At 42.2% G+C, this 25,329-nt stretch overlaps 1 protein-coding gene across 12 annotated transcripts in view; it reads left to right on the top strand.

The window, feature by feature from the left end:
* AREL1 (apoptosis resistant E3 ubiquitin protein ligase 1) overlaps positions 1 to 25,329 on the top strand; it is a 51,759-nt gene that overhangs the window by 13,870 nt on the left and 12,560 nt on the right. Inside the window, exons 2-11 of one of the 12 annotated variants that reach the window (XM_055360933.2) lie at positions 7,004 to 7,291; positions 8,046 to 8,137; positions 11,505 to 11,606; positions 13,523 to 13,583; positions 14,499 to 14,725; positions 15,660 to 15,897; positions 22,421 to 22,590; positions 22,855 to 23,035; positions 23,230 to 23,477; positions 25,065 to 25,142. In XM_055360933.2, the coding sequence (XP_055216908.1) occupies positions 13,568 to 13,583; positions 14,499 to 14,725; positions 15,660 to 15,897; positions 22,421 to 22,590; positions 22,855 to 23,035; positions 23,230 to 23,477; positions 25,065 to 25,142 (1,158 nt within the window). In that variant the 5' untranslated portion in view covers positions 7,004 to 7,291; positions 8,046 to 8,137; positions 11,505 to 11,606; positions 13,523 to 13,567. Of the gene's footprint in view, positions 1 to 7,003; positions 7,292 to 8,045; positions 8,138 to 11,504; positions 11,607 to 13,522; positions 13,584 to 14,498; positions 14,726 to 15,659; positions 15,898 to 20,795; positions 20,993 to 22,420; positions 22,591 to 22,854; positions 23,036 to 23,229; positions 23,478 to 25,064; positions 25,143 to 25,329 lie in introns of those variants that run through there. The other 11 variants (XM_055360936.2, XM_055360931.2, XM_055360932.2 and 8 more) reach the window with 11 other exon arrangements.

The raw sequence follows: 25,329 nt of genomic DNA, 5'->3' as shown, positions 1-25,329 counted from the left end.
GCCAGTTAACTTTGAAGCGCACATCTTTGGGATGTGGGAGGAAATCCAAGTATCCACAGAAAACCCACACAGAGAATGTGTGAACTCCACACATTGGTGCCTGCCAGGAGTCCATTTTTTTACTCCTCAAAATCATAAGAAAACAGTGTTGAATGAAACTGATGTCGTTTGAGGACCTGCTGTAACTTGTCTAAGATCATTCAGTAGTAAGATTCATGCTCTTAACCACTACATGGTAGTCATCCTAGTTTAGCCCCAGGTGGTCTTTCTAAACACCTTGATTTTTTTTGGAGACAGAGTCTTGCTCTTCACACGGTCTGAAGTGTAGTGGAGCAGTCAGGGCTCACTGCAGCCTCAGCCTCCTGCGCTCAAATGATCCTCCCACCTCAGCCTCCTGAGTAGCTGGGACCATAGGTGCATACCACCACACCCAGCTTTTTTTTTAGAGATGGGATCTCACTATGTTACCCAGATTGGTCTTGAACTCCTGGGCGCAAGCCATCCTCCCACCTCAGCCTCCCAAAGTGCTGGGATTACAGGTATGAACCACCATGCTCAGCCTGCTTACTCATTCTTAAGTAATCAGCTCTGTTGTCTCTGCTTTTCCACTTGCACATACAGTTACTTCTCCTTCCTCTGCCCTCCATACTTTGCTTATTCCTCTTTTATGGCACTTGCAACATTGCATTGTCCTTCTCCCATGGTGGACCAAGTTCATTGAGGTTAAGAAAGCACCCTGTCTTATTTATCCTTGTGACTTTAGCTTTTAGCACATAGCCTGGCATATAGCAAATGCTCAAGAAATGTGAAGTGAATGAAGAATGAACGATGCAGAGGAACCTATAGATGTTGGTAGAGGAACCTATAGATGAATTATCGAGTGAATTAGACTGTAACCCCATTTCATGCCTCCCAGATTTGGGCATCAGGGCATTCAAGAATGTTCTAGAAGCCAGAAGATAAATGACACGTGTTCCTGCAGCAAAAGATTTTAGGCAAAGAGAAAATAAATATAGATATCTAGGATGGGGAAACATAGCAGAAAAATAATATCATTTAAAATGTGAGTATATGGTATGAGTAAGGTAATGCACAGTAGATCAGAAGTTGAGTGAGGGTTTTGGCTCAAGTACCTCTAGTGGTAAAGGATATGTTAACTCCTTGGTGCTGGGAGCAGAGGCCCAAGCAGCCTTTCTGCTTCAAGTTCAGAATATCTATGAATATATTCAACATATCCATGTTTTATCTTTAGAAATTCATGCAAATATTACATTCTGTTTTATTATCTATGAGTTTGATTTAACATGAAATTTTTTTTTCTCCCCAGTCACTCATCCTCTAGTGAAACAGATGCTGTGGGAACATGGGTCATTTATCCTCTGGCTTCTAGCACATTCTAGCATGCCCCAGTGTCCAAATCTGGGAGTTATAGAATGAGGTACAGTCTAATACGGCAGCACAGTAGATTTCTGTGATTTGGGGGATTGCCTGCTCAAGAGTAGTATGTCATGGAACTGAGGAGAGTGAGTTCATCCTGCTGACTAATGAGGCTGTCCCTGGAAGGCTGCAGTCATTTGGAGGCACCTCATTACCAGATCGTTGGGGATCAGCTGGAGAGAGTTCACAGAAGACCCACAGGAATGATTAAGAGACTGGAGAGGCTGACTGATGAAGAAAGTATAAATGAAAACCATGTAACTTGGCTAAACCATGATAGCAGAAATAGACAACTGTATAAATATCTCAAGAGTATAAACTTGATGGAGGAGGGCAATCTTTTATGGTGGGATTTTGGGTTGGGGAGTATAAACCAAGAGTGGAATTAAGCCATAGTAAATGTAAACTGATAATCCAAAGTGTCTGATACATTCTTGGAACCTCCTTAGTTAGACCACCCTAACCTGTGCACTTTTTGAAAATTGAATAGTTTGTTTTTTTAAGTTCATGTCCCTGGACTCATGGCTGGTGCTTCTCTGTGGAGAATGCTGGAGATTGCATCTTACAAAGCAAACGTCTTTCTTTTGTCTTGTCATTTGGTGGACATCAGTAGGTGATATCAGAACTTCTGTTTGCTGCCACTAGCTCTGTATGCACCAAAATTTTGAAATGGACTTTTACATCATGTTTTTCATGGCTGTGTGTGTGTGTGTGTGTGTGTGTGTGTGTATGTATATGTGTGACAGGATCTCTCTCTCTCTGTTACCCAGGCTAGAGTACAGTGATGTGGTGTGATCACAGCTCACTGTAGCCTCAAACTTCTGGGCTTAGGAGATCCTCCTGCCTTAGCTTCTGAGTAGCTAGGACAACAGGGGCATGCTACCACGCCCAGCTAATTTATTTTATTATTTTATTTTATTTTTTGAGACGAAGTCTTGCTTTGTCACCCAGGATGGAGTGCAGTGGCGCAATCTTGGCTCACTACAACTTAAGCCTCCCAGGTTCAAGTGATTCTCCTGCTTCAGTCTCCTCAGTAGCTGGGATTACAGGTGTGCGCCACCATGCCTGGCTAATTTTCGTATTTTAGTAGTGACGGGGTTTTGCCATGTTGGCCAGGCTTTTCTCAAACCCCTGACCTCAGGTGATCTGCCCACTTTGGCCTCCCAAAGTGCTGGGATTACAGGCGTGAGCCACCATGCCCGACCAATTTATTTTTATTTTTTTAGAGAGGGCCCAGTCTGGTTTCAACTCCTAGGCTCAAGTGATCTTCCCAGTTCAGCCTCCTAAAGTGTTGGGAATACAGGTGTGCACTACTGCACCTGGCCTTTCACAGCTTTTTAGAATAGCACTTTAGAAGTAGAGACTGAGTTAGTAGTATGTGTTATAGTAATTTTAGCAACCCGGATACAGTATTTGGTCCCCGAGATACTAGTTTTAGGAAATATTAGCCTTGATCAAATGCAAGCATGATTGTATGAAATACATACTTTGGAAAATGACTGTAAAATTCCTAATTGGGGTATGGGAAGAATAAAGCCATCAAGTCATAGTTGAAACTAGATGTATTTGCATAACATTGCAAGTTTTGTAATTCTGTTCCTAAGAAGAGATGGTAGAACTGGAAGAAAATGATTTTTATGCTTTCTTTGATTTAGAAAAATGTATTTGTTTATATAAGGTAGTTATGTAGCTTTAAGACTAAGACCTCTACACCTGGAATTGGTATACTTTTTCAATAAAGCATCAGATAGTAAAGTTTTGTGGGCCATATGTCTCTGCTGCAACTACTCAGCTCTGCCATTGTGCAAAAGCAGCCACAGATAATATGTAAATGAATGAACTTGGCTGTTTTCACAAAAACAGGCGGCTGTTAGGATTTGGCTTGCTGACTCTTAACCTGGATTCTCACTTCTGAAAGCATGGTCTAGGAGACCAGCAGCATCAGCATTACCTGTGAACCTGTTAGAGATACAGAATGTTGAGCCCCTTCTCATACTGATTGCTCTAGAGTCTAAACCATGTTTCTCAAACTTCAGCATACATAGGACTCACCTGGGGATCTTGTGAAAGTACAGACTCTGAGATAGCAGGGCTGAACACCATACTAGCCTTGGGGAGGCAATGTTATGACCTGGTCAGTGTTCCTTGGGGAGTCCACAATCTATTAGGAGAGACTGCTATATAAACAAATAATTTCAATACGGACTAGTAAATGCTATAACAGAGGTATCTTCAGCAGAGGAGCACCACAAAGGAGGAAGTGGTTGATTCTATCTGGTGTGGGAAGAGTCCTCAGAGAGGCCTTGGAGCAGGACCAGAGAAGGGGGAGTGCTTGAGTTGAGTTTTGAAGCTCAGTAGAGGTACTGAAGCATTGCGGTGAGCATGGTAGCTCATGGTAGGGACAGTAAAGCTTATATTACAACTAGGAGTTATTTGATTTAATAATCAAATAGCTGATCACAGGGTTGGAAACCTGCTAACATCATAGTGAATAGAAATAAAAGTTCAGGCTGGATGTGGTGGCTCATTCCTGTAATCCTAGCACTTTGGGAAGCTGAGGCGGGCAAATCACCTGTGGTCAGGAGTTCAAGACCAGCCTGGCCAACGTGGTGAAACCCTGCCTCTACCAAAAATACAAAAACTAGCCGGGCATAGTAGTACGCACCTGTAGGCCCAGCCACTAGGGAGGCTGAGGCAAGAGAATCGCTTGAACCCAGGAGATGGAGGTTGTAGTGAGGCAGTGAGCCAAGATCATGCCACTGCACTCCAGCCTGGGCAACAGAACAAGACTCTATCTCAAAAAAAAAAAAAAAAGAAGAAAAGAAAAGTTCAGTACAATCTGTTATCTTAATTGCTTTATACCATTTTCTTTCTTTCTTTCTATTTTTTTTTTTTTTTTTCGAGACAGAGTCTCACTCTATTGCCCAGGCTGGAGTGCAGTGGCGCAATCTTGGCTCACTGCAAACTCCGCCTCCCGGGTTCACACCATTCTCCTGCCTCAGTGTCCCGAGTAGCTAGGACTACAGGCACCCGCCACCGCGCCTGGCTAATTTTTTGTATTTTTAGTAGAGACGGGATTTCACCGTGTTAGCCAGGATGGTCTTGATCTCCTGACCTCGTGATCTGCCCGCTTCAGCCTCCCAAGTGCTGGGATTACAGGCGTGAGCCACCGCGCCCAGCCTCTTTATACCATTTTCTTATTTGAAAAAAGGATAACTTGCCCATTCTCTCCCTTATTTAAGGAAAATCAGTCCCCACCAAAAATGTGTTCTCCAGAAATAGAAACTTTTTACATGTCCTTGCAACATTAAGAATTTGAAAAACACTAAAAGGTACAGGTAGAAAATAAAAATTATTTATAATTCCGTATACCAAGAGATAATCACTATTAATATTTTTATATTTTCCTTTCAGTCTTCTTTATGTAATGTTATATTTCTAAATTTGGACTTGTGCTACATAAACAGTTTTGTTCCTGCTTTTTTATTTAACATTTTATTTGTAAGCATTTCCCTGTTGTTTATTCCTTAAAAGTGTCATTTAAAAATTCCTTATATAGTATTCTACATAGTGATCTCTTATAGCTTACGTATATAGTCTGTTGTTTGTGGATCCTTTAAGCTGGTTCCAGTAGCCAGTTGACCCAGGTTTTGGCTCTTGTACTTGGCAAGTCTGTTGGCATTATTTATTTATTTATTTATTTTGAGACTGGGTCTGGCTCTGTTGCCCAGGGTGGAGTGCAGTGGCATGATCTCGGCTCACTGCAACCTCTGCCTCCTGGGCTCAAGCCGACCCCCCACCTCAGCCTCCAAGTAACTGGGACCACAGGCGCCTGCCGCCATGTCTGGCTAATTTTTGTATTTTTTGTAGAGACAGGGTTTTGTTATGTCGCCCAGGCTGGTCTTGACCTCCTGGGCTCAAGTGATTCGCCTGCCTTGGCCTCCCAAAGTGCTGGGATTACAGGCGTGAACTACTGTGCCCGGTCATGTTGTTGTATTTTAAACTAAATACATATATTTATTTATTTTTAATGATAAAAGTTTGCCAACTTAATTTCATTTACTGGTCTTCACTCATTCTGTTCTTTTAGCATTTTGTGCTTTCTTCCTTGGTTTCCCATAGTGGAGAGGCAGTAGAGTAGTCATTAAAAGCAGGGATTCTGGGTCCAGGTTGTCTGAGTTTGACTCAGCTCTGTTACTCACTGTGTGTTTTCTTGGAAAAGTACTTTAACCTTTCTGTGTCCCAGTTTCGTCATCTGTAAAATAGGGATAATTGTATCTGTGTTAAAATAGGGATAATTGTATCTGTGAGTTTATATGTATGAAGCACTGAGAACAGTTCCTGCCATATGGTAAGACTGTCCCTTCATTTACTAATTAGTAGTCTCTTCTCATTTGTCTTATGGTGGCTGTTTGTGTATGCATTGCCATAAACCCCCTTTCTGCTACATTTTTGGTTCATGAATATCTTCGAGAGTTATAAACTGACTTTACTGGACTTTATTTAGTGACTTTATTTTGAAAGTTCACAGATTTTCCCCTGACTCGTAGTAGCAGATTTTACTGTTTTAAAAATAAAATCAACTTTATTTAAGCATGTCTTGGAAATGCATATGTGGGCATGAAGGGAGCAGACTGCATAGGCTGATAGATTGGGCTTTAAAGCTCTTTGGAAGTTTCTCCTTTCCAGCTGAATATTGTCTCGATTCCTTACCATGGCATATAAGGCTGTCCGTAACCTGGTTCTGGCTATGCTTTCATCTCACTTGTCTTTGTGGTTGCTCCAGACCCTGTGCTGCAACCCCATTATATTCAAACTGGGTATGTGGTTGTGCTGAAGGTTACTCTTTAAGTCTGTGGCCTCGTTTGCTTCTGCTGAAGAATGGACTCACACCTGTAATCCCAGCACTTTGGGAGGCCAAAGCAGGAGGATTTCTTGAGTTTAGGAGTTCAAGACTAGCCTGAGCAACATGGCAAAACCCCGTCTCTACAAAAAACACAAATATAAAAAATTAGCCAGGTGTGGTAGTGCACGCCTGTAATCCCAGCTACTTGGGAGGCTGAGGCGGGAGGATCGCTTGAGCCCAGGAGGATTGCTTGAGCCCAGGAGGTCAAGGCTGCAGTGAGCTGTAATCATGCCACTGCACTCCAACCTGGGTGATGGAGAAAGACCCTGTCTCAAAAACAAAAACAAAAAAACTGTGTCTAATTCTGAAGCTCAATGCTCTTAACCTCTACGCTGAATCATGAAAAAGAATAATGTCATAAGGATAGGGAAGTATTTGGGGACAGTGAACTGAAGGAAGCTCTGGCACTTCTCAGCTGGAGACATAGTTATAGACAGTGAGGTTGCCAGTTGACTTTTCTTGTGGAGTTGGAGAGAGGCCTCAAGGAAACTGTGTGGAGTTTTAATTGAGAATGCTTGGTCAGAGTTTACCAATTCTTGGTTATTTTTAGTGTCCCAGGGTTTCCACTGCCTGTTTTACCTTCTCTTTGTTTTTTTTCTGGGGAATCTTTTTCAGAAATAAAAACCTATTCCAACTAACCCTGTTTTCTTTTTTGGACAGGATCCTGGGGCGTCCTTTGGCAGTCGATTGCACCCTGCACTAGAGAGAAGTCCAGGAATGATATATTCTTGGGCTGTATTTCTCTACCCTGGAATTCATCCAGTTCATCCCAGAAACACTGACCTGGTTACTGTGACAAAGTCTGATGGATAGACCCTTTCTGTTGACCTTGTGGCGTTTTTCTTTCATGTGGAAGTTGGAAGACAAGGTGAAAGGGGCCAAAAGTTACCTGCTTTGGTGAATAGGAGTGCTCTACTTGGTTCTCAGAACATGGGCCCTCGTTTAAAGGTAAGGTAACAGACTGAGTTAAGCTTTAGTTATTGGGATGTAGAACATGGATCCAGTGACCAATTCCTAAGCCTTTTCAGCAAGGGATAGCTGTTAAAGTATACAGTTGCAGTGATAATTGACTTTGTCCCCAGCAGAGCAATTTTAAATATGAAGAAACCAGTTCTCCATTTTTGGGAAATGACTTTTTCACAACTGGTTTTCAATGTTGGGGCTAAAATTTAGTTGCTACTGTAATTAAAAATCTTTATACTCTGAAAAAGCAGAGGATTTTAGAATATGTATGTTAATCAACTTTCTAACAGTCCCTTGAGACAGATATTTTGAAGTATTTTTCCCCTTTTGTAGGTAATGTGAGCCAAAATGTTGTAGTATTAAGCAACCAGACCAGGATCCTTCATAAGCAAGTGATATTTCTGCACTAGAGAATTGGCATTGCGTTCCACTTTTGTTTTCATAAATCTTTTTTTCCCCAAATACTTCACTATCCTTATGACTTTATAGTTTTTCATGATTCACTGTAGAGGTTAAGAGCACTGAGCTTCAGAGTTAGACATAGGCTTTTTTTTTTTTTTTTTTTTAATGGAGACGGGGTCTTTCTCTGTCAACCAGGCTGGAGTGCAGTAGCACAATCATGGCTCACTGCAGCCTTGACCTCCTAGGCTCAAGCAGTCTTCCCGCCTCAGCCTCCCAAGTAACTGGGACTGCAGGCGTGCACTATGACATCCTAATTTTTTCTTTGTATTTTTTGTAGAGACGGGGTTTTGCCATGTTGCTCAGGCTGGTCCCAAGCTCTTGAGCTCAAGTGATCCTCCTGCCTTGGCTTCCAAAGTGCTGAGATTACAGGTATGAGCCGCCATGCCCTGCTAGGCTTTCCCAGCCAGGCTTGAATCTCAACTCTGTCACTTACCCCAATGTGAGATGTTCAGCAACCTTAAGCCCAGCTTAAAAAAAAAAATCCATAAAACGAGAATAATAGTATTCATCTTACCAAGTTGTTGTGGTGACAGTTACTTAGGTTAACATATGTAAAGCACCGAAGGCAGTGTTTGGCCTGTGATAAGTGACTCAATAAGTGGGTAGAAAGTTGTTAATTTACTACTGTCATATTTTTCTTCTAGCTTAAAGTATCACAATATGCCATATTTATAAAGGTCAAGGACACTAAAGAGATGAACTTGAAAACACACAAAGTACTCATAACAATTGGATGAAATAGTACAGTAGAGCCTCACATACTTGTTTGTACTGCAATTAGACTTGGGAAAGTTCCAAAATAATTTCATACAGGAAAAACATGAATAGCAAAAAGTAGAGTGTGCTGTAGAAACTGCTGTAGAAAAATACCATGCATGGGAATCTGCAGCCCCAGTGGTGAGCATTTGATACCTGCTTGTTGAACTGAATTAAATTGCCAACTTTTAGGTTGAGGAACTTACAACCCCTGGCTCAAGTGAATATACTGTTAGAGAAATCCTTTCAAACTCTATCTACAAGGAAGATCCCATCTGGAAAATTCCTGATCCTTAGGCATTCTGGACAAAGAAAAGGACAGACATTTGATCTTATTCATATTTATTGAAGTTACTATATGCAATTATGTTGGTTTCTTTGGAGCATTTTTTTTTTTTTTTTTTTTGGAGACAGGGTCTTGCTCTGTTGTGCAGTTGGAGTGCAGTGCAGTGGTGCCATCAGGGCTCACTGCAGCCTCAACCTCCTGGGCTCAAGGGATCCTCCTGCCTCAGATGCCCTCCCTGCCTCCAGTAGCTTGGATATAGGTGTGTGCCAGCACGCCCAGCTAATTTGTTTTCAAGTTTTAGTAGAGGTGAGGTCCCACTATATTGCCCAGACTGGTCTCAAACTCCTGAGCTCAAGTGATCTTCACACCTCAGCCTCCCATAGTGTTGGGATTACAGACATGAGCCACCGTGCCCAGCCTGGAGGATTTTTAAGACTACTCATTACCACTCTAAAATGAAAAAATGAGACTAAAAGAATAAAAGTGCTAGGCCGGGCATGGTGGCTCACATCTGTAATCCCAGCACTTTGGGAGGCTGAGGCAGGCGGATCACCTCAGGTTGGGAGTTTGAGATCAGCCTGACCAACATGGAGAAACCCTGTCTCTACTAAAAATACAAAATTAGCCGGGTGTGGTGGTGCATGCCTGTAATCCCAGCTACTCGGGAGGCTGAGGCAGGAGAATCGCTTGAACCCAGAGGTGGAGGTTGCGGTGAGCTGAGATCACGCCATTGCACTCCATCCTGGGCAACAAGAGTGAAACTCCGTCCCAAAAAAAAAAAAAAAAAAGAAAAGTGCTATAAGATAAATAAAAACAATGTTCTATGGAGATTCATATGAGGGAAGGAATTTCTAAATTTAATATTAGGGAAGATTTTGGAGAGAGTGGATAGGATTTTTCCTAGACCTCAGGATCAGGAGATTTTCCATGCATAGAGAATAAAAGGAAGGAGGATATTCTAGGCAGAGGAGATGAGTTTTCAAAAGGAATGGAGAGGGGACATTTCAGAGCTGTATGTAAAAGTGTAAAGGATCTAATTTGGATAGATCATAGGATGAATAACAAGGTATTATAGCAACTGGGGCCAAGGAGAATAGCGTGGGGTAGGGGTAGCAGTAGATACAGGACAGAGAGAGCCCCCGACAGGGTCGGAACATGCTTACAGAAAATGCTTACAGAACAGAGGTAAGATCTGGAATAAAAGTGATTTTAGTGACAAAAATAGGGAGGCCCAGCTGGGCGTGGTGGCTCACGCTTGTAATCCCAGCACTTTGGGAAGCCAAGGCAGGTGGTTCACTTGAGGTCAGGAGTTCAAGACCAGCCTGGCTGACATGGTGAAACCCTGTCTCTACTAAAAAAAAAAAAAAATACAAAAAATTAGCCTGGCGTGGTGGTGGGCACCTGTAATCCCAGCTACTCGGGAGGCTGAGGCAGGAGAATTGCTTGAACCCGGAAGGCGGAGGTTGCAGAGAGCCAAGATTATGCCACTGCACTCCAGCCTAGGCAACAGAGCAAGACTCTGTCTCAAAAAAAAATAAAAATAAAAACAAATAGAAGGGCTTTTGAGAGAATTCAGGAGGAACCAGAAAGGGGGAATATGTAGAACGAAGGCAAATTCAGAATGTGACCATGGGTGAAACTGGGAGGTCAGTAAATACTATGGGGATGGGGAGTGGTTTGAGAGCTGTTGTAGAGCAGTGGGACATTTTGTAAAGTTGATGTCAACGAGTGATGAATTGATAGAACTGACTCCCTGGTCATGAGGAGGTTTCAAGAAGACAGTTGTTTGGGGAAAAAGTAGTAATTGGTCTGTTGAGTTTTAAATGATGAATAGAGGTGGGGCAGAAATGTAGAATTGACTCATTGGAGAAGGTTTAGCTGATGTTGAAAATCAGTAGTGATGATTTGATTGAGAAATAAGTGACAGGGGAAAAATGGCCGAGGACTCCACAAGGTAAAGCTCATTACTGCCAGCTTCATGATAACTGGACTGTGGCTCTCATGTTCTAATTTGTCCCCCCTGTACCTGGCACATTGAGTAAGTACTCAGGGCCGGGCGCGGTGGCTCACGCCTGTAATCCCAGCACTTTGGGAGGCTGAGGCGGGTGGATCATGAGGTCATGAGATCGAGACCATCCTGGCTAACACGGTGAAACCTCGTCTCTACCAAAAATACAAAAAATTAGCTGGGCATGGTGGCAGGCGCCTGTAGTGCCAGCTACTCGGGAGGCTGAGGCAGGAGAATGGCGCGAACCCGGGAGGCAGAGCTTTCAGTGAGCCGAGATCACGCCACTGCACTCCAGCCTGGGTGACAGTGTGAGACTCCGTCAAAAAAAAAAAAAAAAAAAAAAAGTAAGTACTCAGTATTTGTTGGACGAATTATTTTAGGATGAGTTTTTAACCCTTTATTGTAAAATTTTTTAGGCATAAAATTAGAATAGTATAAAGAACTCCCATGCAGACTGTTCAGGGACAGTAATAGAAGCCATGCCTTTTGAAATTAAGATGCATTTCTCTTTGAAGAAAGTGTGGGCCAGTAGAGAGGAGTTTCCTATCAGCTTTGAAGTAAAGGAGTAGTGATACTGGCGCTACTATTGATAATAATTGTAATAATCATTAAAACTTTGAGAACTCACTGTGTGCCAGGCACTACTATAGGCTTCTTACATGTGTTAACTCATTTAATCCTCACAGCACCCCGTGAGGTACATATAAGGAAACTGGCACTCCTTTACAAAGATTAAATGACTTGTCCAGGGTCACATTATGAATGACGGGGCATGGATTTGGAGCCAGGTAATCTAACTCTAGAGTCTGTCCCCTTATCCTCTATCTTATACTATTTGTTATGCTGTTTGGCTAGAGCTTTGATGGCCGTGGGGAGTTGCATTGAAGTCATATCATACTAAAGGAGATGATACCATAGAAATTATTAAATTGCAGCTCTTTTTACAGCAATGAGATTCTGAAGCCTAGATCGGTCACACAGTTTGCAGTCCTGGGATTGTTCTCCAGGCTTCTCAATTACTGCATGTCAGCTGTCTCTCACAGAAAGGTTGTTGTAGTTGTCAGAGATAGTAGGTGGGAATTTTTCTAGCCCTCATGACTCAAGCCATACATTTGGCACTGCTTTTATTCCTCTAAGAAGACCACAAATCTGTAACACCAGCCACATATACTTCATTTCTTTGCTGAGTGCTGTAACTTCCCTGAGGACCAGAAATTTCACATCTAGGGTCAGATCGAATGGCATCCCACTGAGGAAGTACCTAAGGCAGTTAAACTGCCAGTTTTGGTCCCACCAGGTCATCTAGTGCATCCTGTAAGATGCAGACAGATGCTTTTTGAGAGATCGTAGCAGCTTTTTGAGATGATAGCTGTTGGGTCCCCAGCTAATTCAGCATAGGGTCCCAAGAGATGAGATACTTGTTTGGGAAGGAGGTTCAGTAGTAGTGATCCCAAATTTTGGCTCTTTATATTGTCTGTAATAGACCCTTTTGGGAGCACCTTCATCCACGTGACAATTCTAATGTTCCCAGTGTGGATTTCTTTTCTAGTAGGACTTCAGATAATCACTCTAAGTAGGATTTCTATGAAACTTTTGACGGTCATTCCTCAAATTACCTACCCCCTGTGGGTTCCACTGGGTATATTGTTATCAGAGGAACTAAGCAAGCACAATCAGGTGTAAAAACACACCCTGAAAAAAAGTGGTTTTGGCCCTCCCAGATCTGAACCTAGAAATTTTTAGCCGTCTTGTCTCTACGTAATATTCTAGTGCTGATAAAAGGTGCTGGGTCAAGATAACATTGACAGCCTTAGTGTACACTGACTTGAAAAGAAAGAGTGAATTCATGCATTGTAAAATAGCGTATACAGCCTGTGCTAAGGTCAGACTCAGTGATAAGATATGAACGTTAGCATACATTGCATTTTTCCTTGGCAGTACTTTTATTGGTTCACATGATCAAATGAGTAATTAAGATTGAAGTCTTATTCTGGAAGCAAGTTTAACAACAGTGAAAGTCTTCCCTCAAACTCTTACCTTGACAGGCATGACTGAGGATGAGAAGTACAGTCTCCTTTTGTTCCTCTCCTTGGTCTTTCTGCTGAGCTCATCTTCCAGAGGGCCCATTAGTTTGTCTGATTGGTAACAGCATAAATGACTTCCCTTTCAGACCCACTGCTTATTATTGGGATGACCCAGAGTTCATTTTAATTACATAATGCCAACATGATGATAATGATACTTGCTTTAAAAAAAAAAAAATCTACCTTTTATATAGCTATTTCTACTTAGCTGAATTACTCCCAAAAGGCAAACATAAGGGGAAAGTGACTCCATTACCCTCTTTGCATGTGTTAATTAGCACCACTTTGCATGAGGGAGGGAAACTGTCTTGGGAACTATGGATCTAAGGAGATGAAAGCCATGTTACTGCATTTTGAAATTAGCAATAAAGCAAGTGGCTGTTTGTGGTATTCCTAGAGTGGTCAGTAGATTGGAAGTCTTTAAGGGGAATGATGCAGTCTCTTTGTTTCTCTGAAATATATTATACAGCACCTGTCAAGCTAGAAAGAGGATAGGAATAGTAAGGCTCTAGACTAGAGAGAGTTGTTTGGCTCACGCCATACACTCTGCTTTGTCTTACTCTGAGATAGCTATGAGGCAGAGTTGGAGAGAAAAACTAAACAAGTTTTCTTTTTAACAGCTGCAGCTGTGATCCTCGGCTGTCTGTTGGCATTGACGGGACCTGATGTTTTACGTTATTGGTACGTTATGGAAAGAGCTCTATTATATTTTTGTAAAGGTTGCTTGGGTCCTTTTTGCCTTTCTGCCTATTCTTTTCCCTTTGAAAATGGAGCTGAAAATATTTCTAGTCGTGCCAGAATGTACCTTCACAGAGTTGGCATTGGAATTCATTCATTTGGGTTTATTGAGCAATTATAGTCAATGCCAGACACTGTTTACTGTGGAGTCTAAAGTTGAATAAGACAAAAATCTGCCTTCAAGGAGTAGGCATTCATAACATAAAGGGGAACGGTCAAGGAGGAGAAAAGTTATACCAGATGAATGTGCAGGAGTTTGAAGGAGCCCAGAAAAGGGAACTGCTAACTCTGTTGGGGATTGGAGAAGACTTTTGCCAAGTACACAAGGGAGGGGAGGGCTCCCAAATAATGCATTCTTTAAGAAGGAAATGATGGGAACCAAAGGCACATCCTTTTTACTGCTTCTGTGGGGTGCCCAGCAAGTGCAGGAAGGTGGGGAGCAGGGCGGACATTATATGCAGCTCATATAGAGCAAGAGTTTGCAAACTTTTTCTATAAAAGGCCAGAGAGTACATATTTTTGGTTCGGAAGGCTCATTTCAATGACTCAACTCTGCCAGTGTAGTGCAAAAGTAGCCATAGACAATTTATAAATGATGGGTGTGGCTGTATCCCAATGGAACTTTATTTACCAAAATAGGCAGTGGGTGGGCTTTGGCCTGAGGACTGTAGTTACTGACCCCTGGTGTAGAAGTTCCTTTCTTATCTACAGAGGTAGTGCCCAGTGCAGTGTTTCTTTGGCAGTCTTACAGTCTCATCCTGACCTCCTTTAATTTTTGAGAAATGGCTGGCCTGTTGCATAATGAAAAGCTGTAATGTGTAACTGGCAGGCGGTTTGTGTGTTCTTTCTTTTGCATAGGTGGAATCACAGTGTCTGTGGTTGCATTCTTCTTCACAATTAAGTTCCTCTTTGAGCTTGCCGCACGTGTAGTCAGCTTCCTCCAGAATGAGGACCGCGAGCGCCGAGGGGACCGGACTATTTATGACTACGTGCGGGGAAATTACCTGGATCCCCGGTCTTGCAAAGTCTCCTGGGATTGGAAGGACCCCTATGAGGTGGGCCACAGCATGGCCTTCCGAGTGCATGTAAGGGAATGTTTCTGTCTCCATACCCATTGGGGTTTCTGAGTAACTTGCTTTCCAGAGCCCAGTTCAACACTACCAGGTGCTGGCCTGGAATGTTAACATTTTCTCTTGTTTTTCAACTCCTTCCAGGAACTAGTGAATTGCTACTATCTGAAGAGTCACAAATTTCTCTGTCATTTTGATTTAATAGGTCCTTAGCTTTGAAGAAGTATAAAGCTTAATGTTACCTTTTCAAAATAAGAAAAATATTACAGAAAAGAGTAAGTATTATAGATAGGGGTTAGCAAATCAGGCCCACCTTCTGTTTCTTTAAATACATTTGTCTTGGAACACAGCCACACCCATTCATCATGTATTGACTATGGCTGTTTTCACACCTGAGTAGTTATGACAGTTGAGTAGTTGTGTACGGTCCACAAAGCCAAAATATTTACTCTCTGGCACTTTACAGAAAAAATTCCCCAACTCCTGCATTGACTTCTCCACTGTAGCATTAAGCTTGGCTTGAGAGTCTGAACCCCTCCTACCTTTGTCTGGTAACGCTTTAGTTCACTCATTGCCAGTGCTGCCGGCTAACTTACCTTTAAATTTGGGTTAGCATTGATAATATAAAGGGCTGGTAAGACCAAGGAGGCAGCATTGGTGGTTCAGAAGTGGCAAGTTAAAATGGACATTTTCTTGATTTAGTGGTAAATTCTACCCTTGTCCTCTGAACAAGTTAAGAATTTGCCCATGACTTAATGGTTTTCTTTAGAGTATTGAGGGGATTTGTTTCTCTCTGTGTTTTTGTGAGCAGGACTGTGAGGAACAGGGTAGGTACTGGGATTTACTGGTGTGGTCTCTGCCAGCTACTTCCTCTCTCCCCACTCACTCTACACAGGAAATGTTTTTTTCCTCTGCTTGCTAACAGGTGTCCTTCTTCTCCCCATGGCAGTTATTCTATAAGAACGGGCAGCCTTTCCCTGCTCATCGGCCTGTGGGACTAAGAGTTCACATCTCTCATGTCGAGCTAGCAGTGGAAATTCCAGTGACCCAGGAAGTCCTTCAGGAGCCCAATTCCAACGTAGTAAAAGTGGCCTTCACTGTGCGCAAGGCTGGGCGTTATGAAATCACAGTGAAGCTTGGTGGATTAAATGTGGCATATAGTCCCTACTACAAAATTTTTCAACCTGGTAGGTTCTTTTTTCCTTTCTTTTTCCTTTTGTCTCCTTCCCTCTCTCTCTTTCCATCCTGTCTTTCCTTTTTAAAAATAATACCTTTATTGAGATTTAATTCCCATGCCATAAAATTCATCCTTTTAAAGTATACAGTTTAATGGTTCTTTAAATGCATCCATCATCACAGTCGATTTTAGAGCATTTTCATCACCTCATAAACCCCATACATGTTAGTAGTCACTTTTCCCCCAAATCCGCCAGACCTAGGCAGCCACTCATCTGCTGCCTCTGTGGATTTGCCTGCTGTGTTTGGCTGCTTTTGTCTTGCTGTAAAGAAATACCTGAGACTGGGTAATTTATAAAGAAAAGAGGTTTATTTGGCTCATGGTTCTGCAAGTTGTACAAAAAGCATAGCACCAGCATCTGCTTCTGGTGAGGCCTCACGAAGCTTCCACTCATGGTGGAAGGCGAAGCGGGAGCAGGAGTGTCAAATGGTGAGAGAGGGAGCAAGAGAGAGAGGGAGGAGGTGCTGGGCTTTTCTAAACAAACAGATCTTGCATGAACTCAGAACAAGAGCTTATTCATTACCATGAGGAGGGGACCAAGCCATTCATGAGGGATCCTCCCCTATGACCCCATCACCTCCCACCAGGCCCCACCTCCAACACTGGGAATCACATTTCAACATGCGATTTGGAGGGTACAAATATCTAAACCAGATTCAGTCATGCTGTAGCGTGAATCTGTACTTCATTTCTTTTTATTGACAAATAATATTCTATTTTATGTACATGCCGTATTTTATTTATCCTTTCATCAGTTGGTGGTCGAATTGTTTCTACTTTTGGGTACTGTAAGCAACACTACTGTGAACATTTGTGTACAAGTTTTTGTGTTGACATGTTTTTATTACTCTGGGAGTAAAATTGCTGAGTCATTAGTTTGGTTAGTTCTTAAGGGCTAAGGGCTGTGGAATCCACAGAAATAATAGGACCTGGGGTCCCTGGGTAACTTTTGAAGTGAAACCGTACTGCGTGGGGCCTTAAGATTTGTGTATCTTTGCTTGACTAGTCCTTAATTTTCTTTCTCTGATAGCAGAGTAAGGCTCTGGACAAAGTGGCTCCCAAGCCGTCTCTCTTTCCATGTATCCTCTCCTTTGCTTAAGTGCCTCACTCAGATACTCCTTTTCATATGAATTATCATCACCCACCTCTTTGCCACCAGTGGAGAACAGCTCATATCCTTACATGTACCAGCCTTTTTTAAAAAATTAAACTTTTTATTTTTTGATAATTGTATATTCACATGCATTTGTAAGAAATAATGCAGAGATCTGGTGTACCGTTTTCCCAGTTTCCTGCAATGGTAACATTTTCCAAAACTACTAGTACGGTATAACAGCCAAGTTATTGACATTGATACAGTCAAGGTACAGAACATTTCCATCATCACAAGGATCCCTTACGTTGCCCTTTTACAGCCGCACCTATCCGCCCCAACCTGTTTCTTTCTTTTTTTTTTTTGATGGCGTCTCGCCCTGTCACCAGGCTGGAGTGTAGTGGTGCCATCTTGGCTCACTGCAACCTCCAACTCCCTGGTTCAGTGGATTCTCCTGCCTCACGCTGAGTAGCTGGGATTACAGGCACGTGCCACCACGCCCAGCTAATTTTTGTATTTTTAGTAGAGACAAGATTTCACCATGTTGGCCAGGATGGTCTCGATCTCCTGACCTCATGATCCGCTCGCCTCAGCCTCCCAAAGTGCTGGGATTACAGGCATGAGCCACCGTACCTGCCCCCCATCCCCAACCTGTTCTTAACCCCTGGCAACCCACGAATCTATTCCCCATTTCTATAATTTTGTCATTTGAAGAATATTATATAACTAGAATCATATAGTATATAACCTGTTGGGGTTGACTTTTCCTCACTCAGCATAATTTTCTGGAGATTCATCCAGGTTACTGAGTGTATCAGTAGTTGGTTCCTTTTTACTGCTGAGTAGTATAGGTTTGAGTATTCTTCATCCAAAATGCTTGGGACCAGATGTGTAGTTTTGTGGTTTTTTTCTCTCCATACGTGGTATAGGAATGTTTTGTTGTTTTTGAGACAGGGCCTTGCTCTGTCACCTAGGCTGGAATGCAGTGGCAGGATCATGGCTCACTGTAGCCTTGACCTGCTGGGCCCAAGCAATCCTTCCACCTCAGCCTCCCAAGTAGCTGGGACTACAAGTGTGCACCACCACGCTCGGTTAATTTTTTGATTTTTTGTTTTGTAGAGACAGTCTCATTATGTTAACCAAGCTGGTTTCTAACTCCTGGCCTCAAGCAATCCTCCTGCCTTGGCCTCCCAAGGTGCTGGGATTACAGGCATGAGCCACTGTGTCTGCCTAGAAGTGTCTTGGATTTTGGATTTTTGGGGGTTTTGGAATATTGGCAATATACTTACTTACCACTTCAGCATCCCTAGGCCAAAAATCTGAAACCCTAAATGCTTCAGTGAGCATTTCCTTTGAGTATCATGTAGGTATGCAAAATGTTTTGGATTTTGGAGCATTTTGGATTTCTGGTTTTTGGATTAGAGATTCTCTACGTATATTCTGTGGTCTGAATGTACCAGTTTGTTTAACTATTCATCTGTTAAAGGTCATCTGGGTTGTTTCCATTTGGGGGCTATGATGAATAAAGCTGCTATAAATATTCACTTACAGGTTTTTATGTGAACATAAATTTTCATTTCTCTAGTGTGCAATTGCTGAGATGTATTGGAGTTGTATACTTAGTTTCTTTTAAATTGCCAAATTCTTTTCCAGAGTGGCTGTAGCATTTTACATTCCCACCAGCAATGTATGAATGATCCAGTTTCTTCACATCCTTGCTAACATTTAATGCTGTCATTATTTTTATTTTAGCCATTGTGATAAGTGTGTAGTGGTATCTCATTGTGCTTTTAATTTGCATTTCTTAAATAGTTAATGCTATTGAACATCTTTTCATGTGCCTGTCTATCATCTGTGTATCCTCTGGTGAAATGTCTCTTCATGTCTTTTGTCCATTTTCTTTTCTTTTCTTTTCTCTTCTCTTCTCTTTTCTTTCTTTCTTTTTTTTTTTTTTTTTTTTAGACATCCTTGCTCTTGCCCAGGCTGGTGTACAGTGGTGCTACCTTGACTCACTGCAACCAACCTCCTCTTCCCAGGTTCTGGCAATTCTCCTGTGTCAGCCTCCTGAGTAGCTGGGATTACAGGCAGGCACCACCACGCCTGGCTAATTTTTGTATATTTTGTGGAGACAGAGTTTTGCCATGTTGGCCAGGCGGGTCTCGAACTCCTGAGCTCAAGCGATCCACCCCCTTGGCCCCAAAAAGTGCTGGGATTACAGGCGTGAGCCACCACACCTGGCCCTTTTGCCCATTATCTAATGGGATTATTATTATTTATTTATTTATTATTATTTTCTTTTTTTTGAGATGGAGTCTCGTTCTGACGCCCAAGCTGGAGTGCAATGGCACAATCTCAGCTCACTGCAACCTCTGCCTCCCAGGTTCAAGCAATTCTCCTGCCTCAGCCTCCCAAGTAGCTGGGATTACAGGCATCTGCTATCATGCCTGGGTAGTTTTTTGTATGTTTAGTAGAGATGGGGTTTTGCCCTGTTGGCCAGGCTGGTCTCAAACTCCTGACCTCGGGTGATCCATCCACCTTGGCCTCCCAAAGTGCTAGGATTACAGGCATGAGCCACCGTGCCCGGCCCATTTTGGCTTTTTACTGTTGACTTTTGAGAGTTCTATATATATTCTATATGCTAGTCCTTTGTTAAACATACGGTCTGCAAATATTTTCTCCCCATCTGTAGCTTTTCTTTATTTCTTTTTGGAGACAGGGTATCACTCTGTCACCCATGCTGGCATGCAGTAGCATAGTCATGGCTCACTGCAGCCTTGACCTCTCCCGGCTTAGGTGATCTCCCATCTCAGCCTCCCAAGTTGCTGGGACTGTGGCACGTGCCACCACACCTGGCTAATTTTTATATTTTTTGTAGAGATGGGGCTTTGCCATGTTGCTCAGGCTGAGCTTTTCTTCTTACTCCCTTAACAGAGTTATTCACAGAACACATGTTTTCAGTTTTGATGAAATCCACTTTCTGAGGTGGGAGAATCACTTGAGCCCAGGAGTTCAAGACCGGCCTGGGCAACATAGTGAGACCTCATCTCTACAAAAAATTTATAAATTAGCTGGGTGTGGTGGCGTGTACCTTTAGTCCCAGCTACTGGGGAGTAGGGTGGAGAAGTGAGGTGGTAGGATAACAAGCCCAGGAGGTTGAGGCTGCAGTGAGCTGTGATCATGCCACTACACTCCAGCCTGGGTGACAAAGTGAGACCCTGTCTCAAAAAAGAAAGAAAGAAATCCAGTGCATTCATTTTTTTCTTTTATGGTCAAACTGTTGGTGTCTAAGAAATCTTTGGTCCCAGATCCTGAAGATGTTCTCTTTTTTTCCCAGAAGTTTTTACAGTTTGAAAATGTGTATTTAGGGTCATGATCCATTTTTAGTTAATTTTAATAGATTTGGGTCAAGGTCCTTTTTTTTTTTTTTTTTTGCTTATACATGTCTATTTACTCCAGCATCATTTGTTGGAAAGGTGATCTTTCATCTTCTATTACATTGCTTTTGTACCTTTATCAAAAAGCAGTTGGACATATTTGTGGGGGCTTATTTCATTAATCTGTGTACCTATCCCTCCGCCAGTACCACAGAATCTTGATTACTGTAGCTCCCTCTTCTTTTTTTTTTTTTTTTTTTGAGACAGGGTCTCACTCTGTCACCCAGGCTGAGTGCAGTGGTGCGATCATGATTCACTGCAGCCTTGGCCTCCTGGGTTCAAGTGATCCTCCTGCCTCAACCTCCCAAGTAGCTGGGACTACAGGCGTGCACCACCATGCTCAGCTAATTTTTTATCTTTTTTGTAGGAATAGGGTCTCACTATGTTGCCCAGGGTGGTCTCGAACTCCTGGACTCAAGTAATCTTCCTGCTTTGGACTTCCAAAGTGTTGGGATTACAGGTGTCAGCCAAGTCACACAGCCTGATTACTGTAGCTCTTATAATAAGTCTTGAAATTGGTAAGCTGACTCCACTTTATTCTTCTTTTTCAAAATTGTTTTAGTATTCTAGTTCCTTTGCCTTTCCATTTAAATTTTAGAATAATCTTAACTAAATCTATAAATAATCTTGCTGGAATTTTGATAAGAATTGTGTTAAACCTGTATATCAATTTGGGGAAAATTGACATCTGTACTATGTTGGATCTTCCATAAACATGTCTCCATTTGTTTAGTTTGTTGGTTTTTTTGTTTTATTTCTTCCAAGTTTTTTTCATTTTGCTTAGGGTTTGCAGTGGTTAAGAATTTGTAACAAAAATAAGCCCCCAAATTCATTTAAATTTCTCTATTTCTGTTTTTTCCTCTTTTTTTTTTTTTTTTTTTTAATAAAGAGACAGGGTTAGCTGGGCACAGTGGCTTACGCCAGTAATTCCAGCACTTTGGGAGGCCGAGGCAGGCAAATTACAAGGTGGGGAGTTTGAGACCAGCCTGGCCAATATGGTGAAACGCTGTCTCTACTAAAAATACAAAAATTAGCTGGGTGTAGTGGCGGGTGCCTGTAGTCCCAGCTACTCAGCTGAGGCAGGAGAATCGCTTGAACCCGATAGGCAGAGGTTGCAGTGAGCCGAGATCGTGCCACTGCATTCCAGCTTGGGGTGACAGAGCGTGACTCTGTCTCACAAAAAAAAAAAAAAAAAAAGAGAGACAGGGTCTTCCTTTGTCACACAGGCTAGAATGCAATGGTGTGGTCATAGCTCACTGTAGCCTTTACCTCCTGGGCAAAAGTGATCCTCTTGCCTTAGCTTCCTGAGTAGCTGGGACACAGGCATGAACCACCATGCCTGGCTAATTTTTATTTGTTGTAGAGACGGTCTTGCTATGTTGCTCAAGCTGGTCTTGAACTTCTTAAGGGATCCTTAAGGGATTCTCTGGCCTTGGCCTCCCAAAGTGCTGGGATTACACGTGTGAGCCACCACACCTGGCCTCTCTTCCTCTTGATAGTGTTATTTATCCCTAGGAATTGGGAGGAAACCTAGCTTTCTAGGACCCACTGAGCAGATCTTTGTGCCCTGAAGAGCACCTTTAAATGTTAGATTCCAGCTGGGCGTGGTGGCTCACGCCTGTAATCCCAGCACTTTGGGAGGCCAAGGCGGGTGGATCAGGAGGTCAGGAGATCGAGACCATCCTGGCTAACACAGTGAAACCCAGTCTCCACTAAAAATACAAAAAAAAATTCTCTGGGCATGGTGGTGGGCACCTATAGTCCCAGCTACTCGTGAGGCTAAGGCAGGAGAATGGCGTGAGCCCGGAAGGCAGAGCTTGCAGTGAGCCGAGATTGCGCCACTGCACTCCAGCCTGGGCGAAAGAGCGAGACTCCATCTCAAAAAATAAAAAATAAAAAAATAAAATAAAATAAATAAATGTTAGATACCATTGTCTTTGTTCCAGGAATGGTGGTTCCTTCTAAGACCAAAATTGTGTGCCACTTTTCTACTCTTGTATTGACCTGTGGGCAGCCGCACACCCTTCAAATAGTACCCCGAGATGAGTATGATAATCCCACCAACAATTCCATGTCCTTGAGAGATGAGCACAATTACACCTTGTCCATTCATGAGGTAAGCAGCCTCCCTTCTTTATCTGTGTGCTAGAGAGAGCTGGCTCCTTTCTCTGTTATTCTCACACCTTCTAATTCACTTCAATCTCTCTTTCCTTCTCCTTGACTTCTGTGCTGTCTGTATCTTCATCTGACAATACCTGTCTCATTAGTAATTTTGTGATTTAGATTAGATCATAGATAGGAAAGCTGTTTGTAAGGAGTAAAGTGACTTGTAAATGGGAAAATACTATATGTTAAGTGATGCTCTGTTGCCTTCCTATAGCTCGGCCCTCAAGAAGAAGAGAGTACTGGTGTCTCATTTGAGAAATCAGTAACATCCAACAGGCAGACTTTCCAGGTGTTCTTGCGACTCACCCTGCATTCTCGAGGCTGCTTCCATGCTTGCATTTCATACCAAAATCAGCCAATCAATAATGGTGAATTTGACATTATTGTCCTAAGTGGTAAGTTAGAAGAAAAGTATGATTTAGTGCTGTTCTTCAGCCATTTCTTTGCCTGTTTGCAGTCTTTTGTCTGACCTCACAAACATTTGATATTTGGGCCACATTTGGCTTGTCCTGTGGACTAAAAGCCTGTGATAGGTAATTTTTTTCTCCTCTGACTTCTATTTTAAACCTTATTCCTTATTATACTTCAGAGGATGAGAAGAATATCGTCGAACGCAATGTGTCCACTTCAGGCGTGAGCATTTACTTTGAGGCTTATCTTTATAATGCTACCAACTGTAGCAGCACTCCATGGCACCTGCCACCCATGCACATGACCTCTTCCCAGCGCCGGCCATCCACTGCTGTTGATGAGGAAGATGAAGACTCGCCCTCTGAGTGCCACACCCCTGAGAAGGTGAAGAAGCCGAAGAAGGTGTACTGCTATGTGTCACCAAAGGTTGGACCTTCCATTCTTGACATAAAATCCCCCTGCTTGAACCTGTGTGTAATTGGTATTTGGTAGCAGAAACCACAAAGTGACAGTCTGAGAATCAAGGCAAGATTGTTAACTAGTTGTATAGAAAGCCACTTTCAGCTGTTAAAAATTTCTTGCTAGCATAAAAATTACTGTTGGCTTCTTGTGCTGTGTCAAAACAATTTGATCTTTTATTCTGTGATTCATGAAACCACAGTAAATGGATGTCACTATTAGGCTACAGGATTGGAGTAAAGAAATTTTGGCAGAGGAAAGAAGGTGAATTTCCCAAGCCCCTGAGCTAAGAAGCACTTTGTGTTAGTTTCTTTTTAATATTTGTTTTTCCTTATTCATTCAGTCCTCATAAAAATGAGACTCTGTGAAACATCCCATTACATCTCTTTAATCTCATGACCAAAACTGAGTTCTAATTCTGTTCTACTTCAGAACACTTTGCTGTGTACCATTCTTCATTTAAAAATCTAGCCTTAATTTGGACTAGGGGTGATGGTAATGAGGGAAATGGATAAGTGAATAAATGAAACAAGATTGGCTATGAATTGATAATTGTTGAAGCAGCTGATAGTTTCATTATACTTCTTTGTCTTCTTTAGTATGTGTTTGAAATTTTCTTTAAACTTATTTTTATCAAGAAAACAACTGACCTGCACATTCAGATAAAAGGGATTTTTTAAGATTAAAAAATTTTTGCATTGTCTTTTCCTCTTTTGTATGAACTTTTTTGTGTGAGGACCTTCCCCTATACCACCAACATATTCCACTCCAGCTCACCCCATCTTGCCTCCCTTCCCTGGCAGATCCTTGGCACCATTCAAATAGGTATAAAGCAGTGTGTATGGGTTGCTGGTGTTTGCTGTCCAGTAACTTGGAGGAAGTCATTCTGAGCATTATGGGGCTGAGCAGAAGGAGATTTTGATTGTTTCTGGGTGAAATATTCTGTTCTCATAAAGTGAAAACCTGATCCCAGATGTTTAGAAAGACTTGAGTATTACAATTATGAAATATCTCTGTGTGAAACTGCATTGTCAGTCATATTTTTTTTATTTATTTTATTTTTTGAGACAGGGTCTCACTTTGTCACCCATGCTGGAGTGCCATGGTCCAATCTCAGCTCACTGCACCCTCTGCCTCCTGGGTTCAAGCGATTCTCGTGCCTCAGCCTCCCGAGTACTTGGGATTACAGGCATGAGCTACCGCACCCAGCTAATTTTTTTGTATTTTTAGTAGAGACTGAGTTTTGCCATGTTGGCCAGGCTGGTCTTGAACTCCTGGCCTCAAGTGATCTGCCTGCCTCGGCCTCCCAAAGTGCTGAGATTATAGATGTGAGCCATCCACACTTGGCCATCAGGGTAATATTTTTAATTTGCCTTTTTAAATAGAGAGTTAATGTATTTATTTGACTTTAGTACTCACTAAATTATTACTTTTGTCCATGGAGAGGAAAGGTTATGAGAAATGTAAATAGGGACTATGATATTTGAATTAGAATACCCAAATAGAGCCTTTTTATTTATCATTCACTTCATTTCCTGTCTGTTGGTCCTCCAGCAATTCTCAGTGAAGGAATTCTACCTGAAGATCATCCCCTGGCGCCTTTACACCTTCCGAGTGTGTCCAGGAACAAAAGTAAGCTGAACCTTACATCTGGTTCACATCAAGCATGCTTCATCTCTGGACTATCTCAGCCTTTTATTTTTTCTCAGAAGCACTTTTAGTGTTTCTGCAAGATCTCACAGTGTACACAGGATTCGTTGCCAAATAAAGCATCATTATCTCCTCACTAAATGGCATGAAGAATATATAAATTCTGGAA

This window comes from Gorilla gorilla, chromosome 15 (assembly GCF_029281585.2).
Source record: "Gorilla gorilla gorilla isolate KB3781 chromosome 15, NHGRI_mGorGor1-v2.1_pri, whole genome shotgun sequence".
NCBI lineage: Eukaryota > Metazoa > Chordata > Mammalia > Primates > Hominidae > Gorilla > Gorilla gorilla.
The sequence above is the reverse complement of the archived record's forward strand: the minus strand, read 5'-3'. Positions and strand labels throughout refer to the sequence as shown.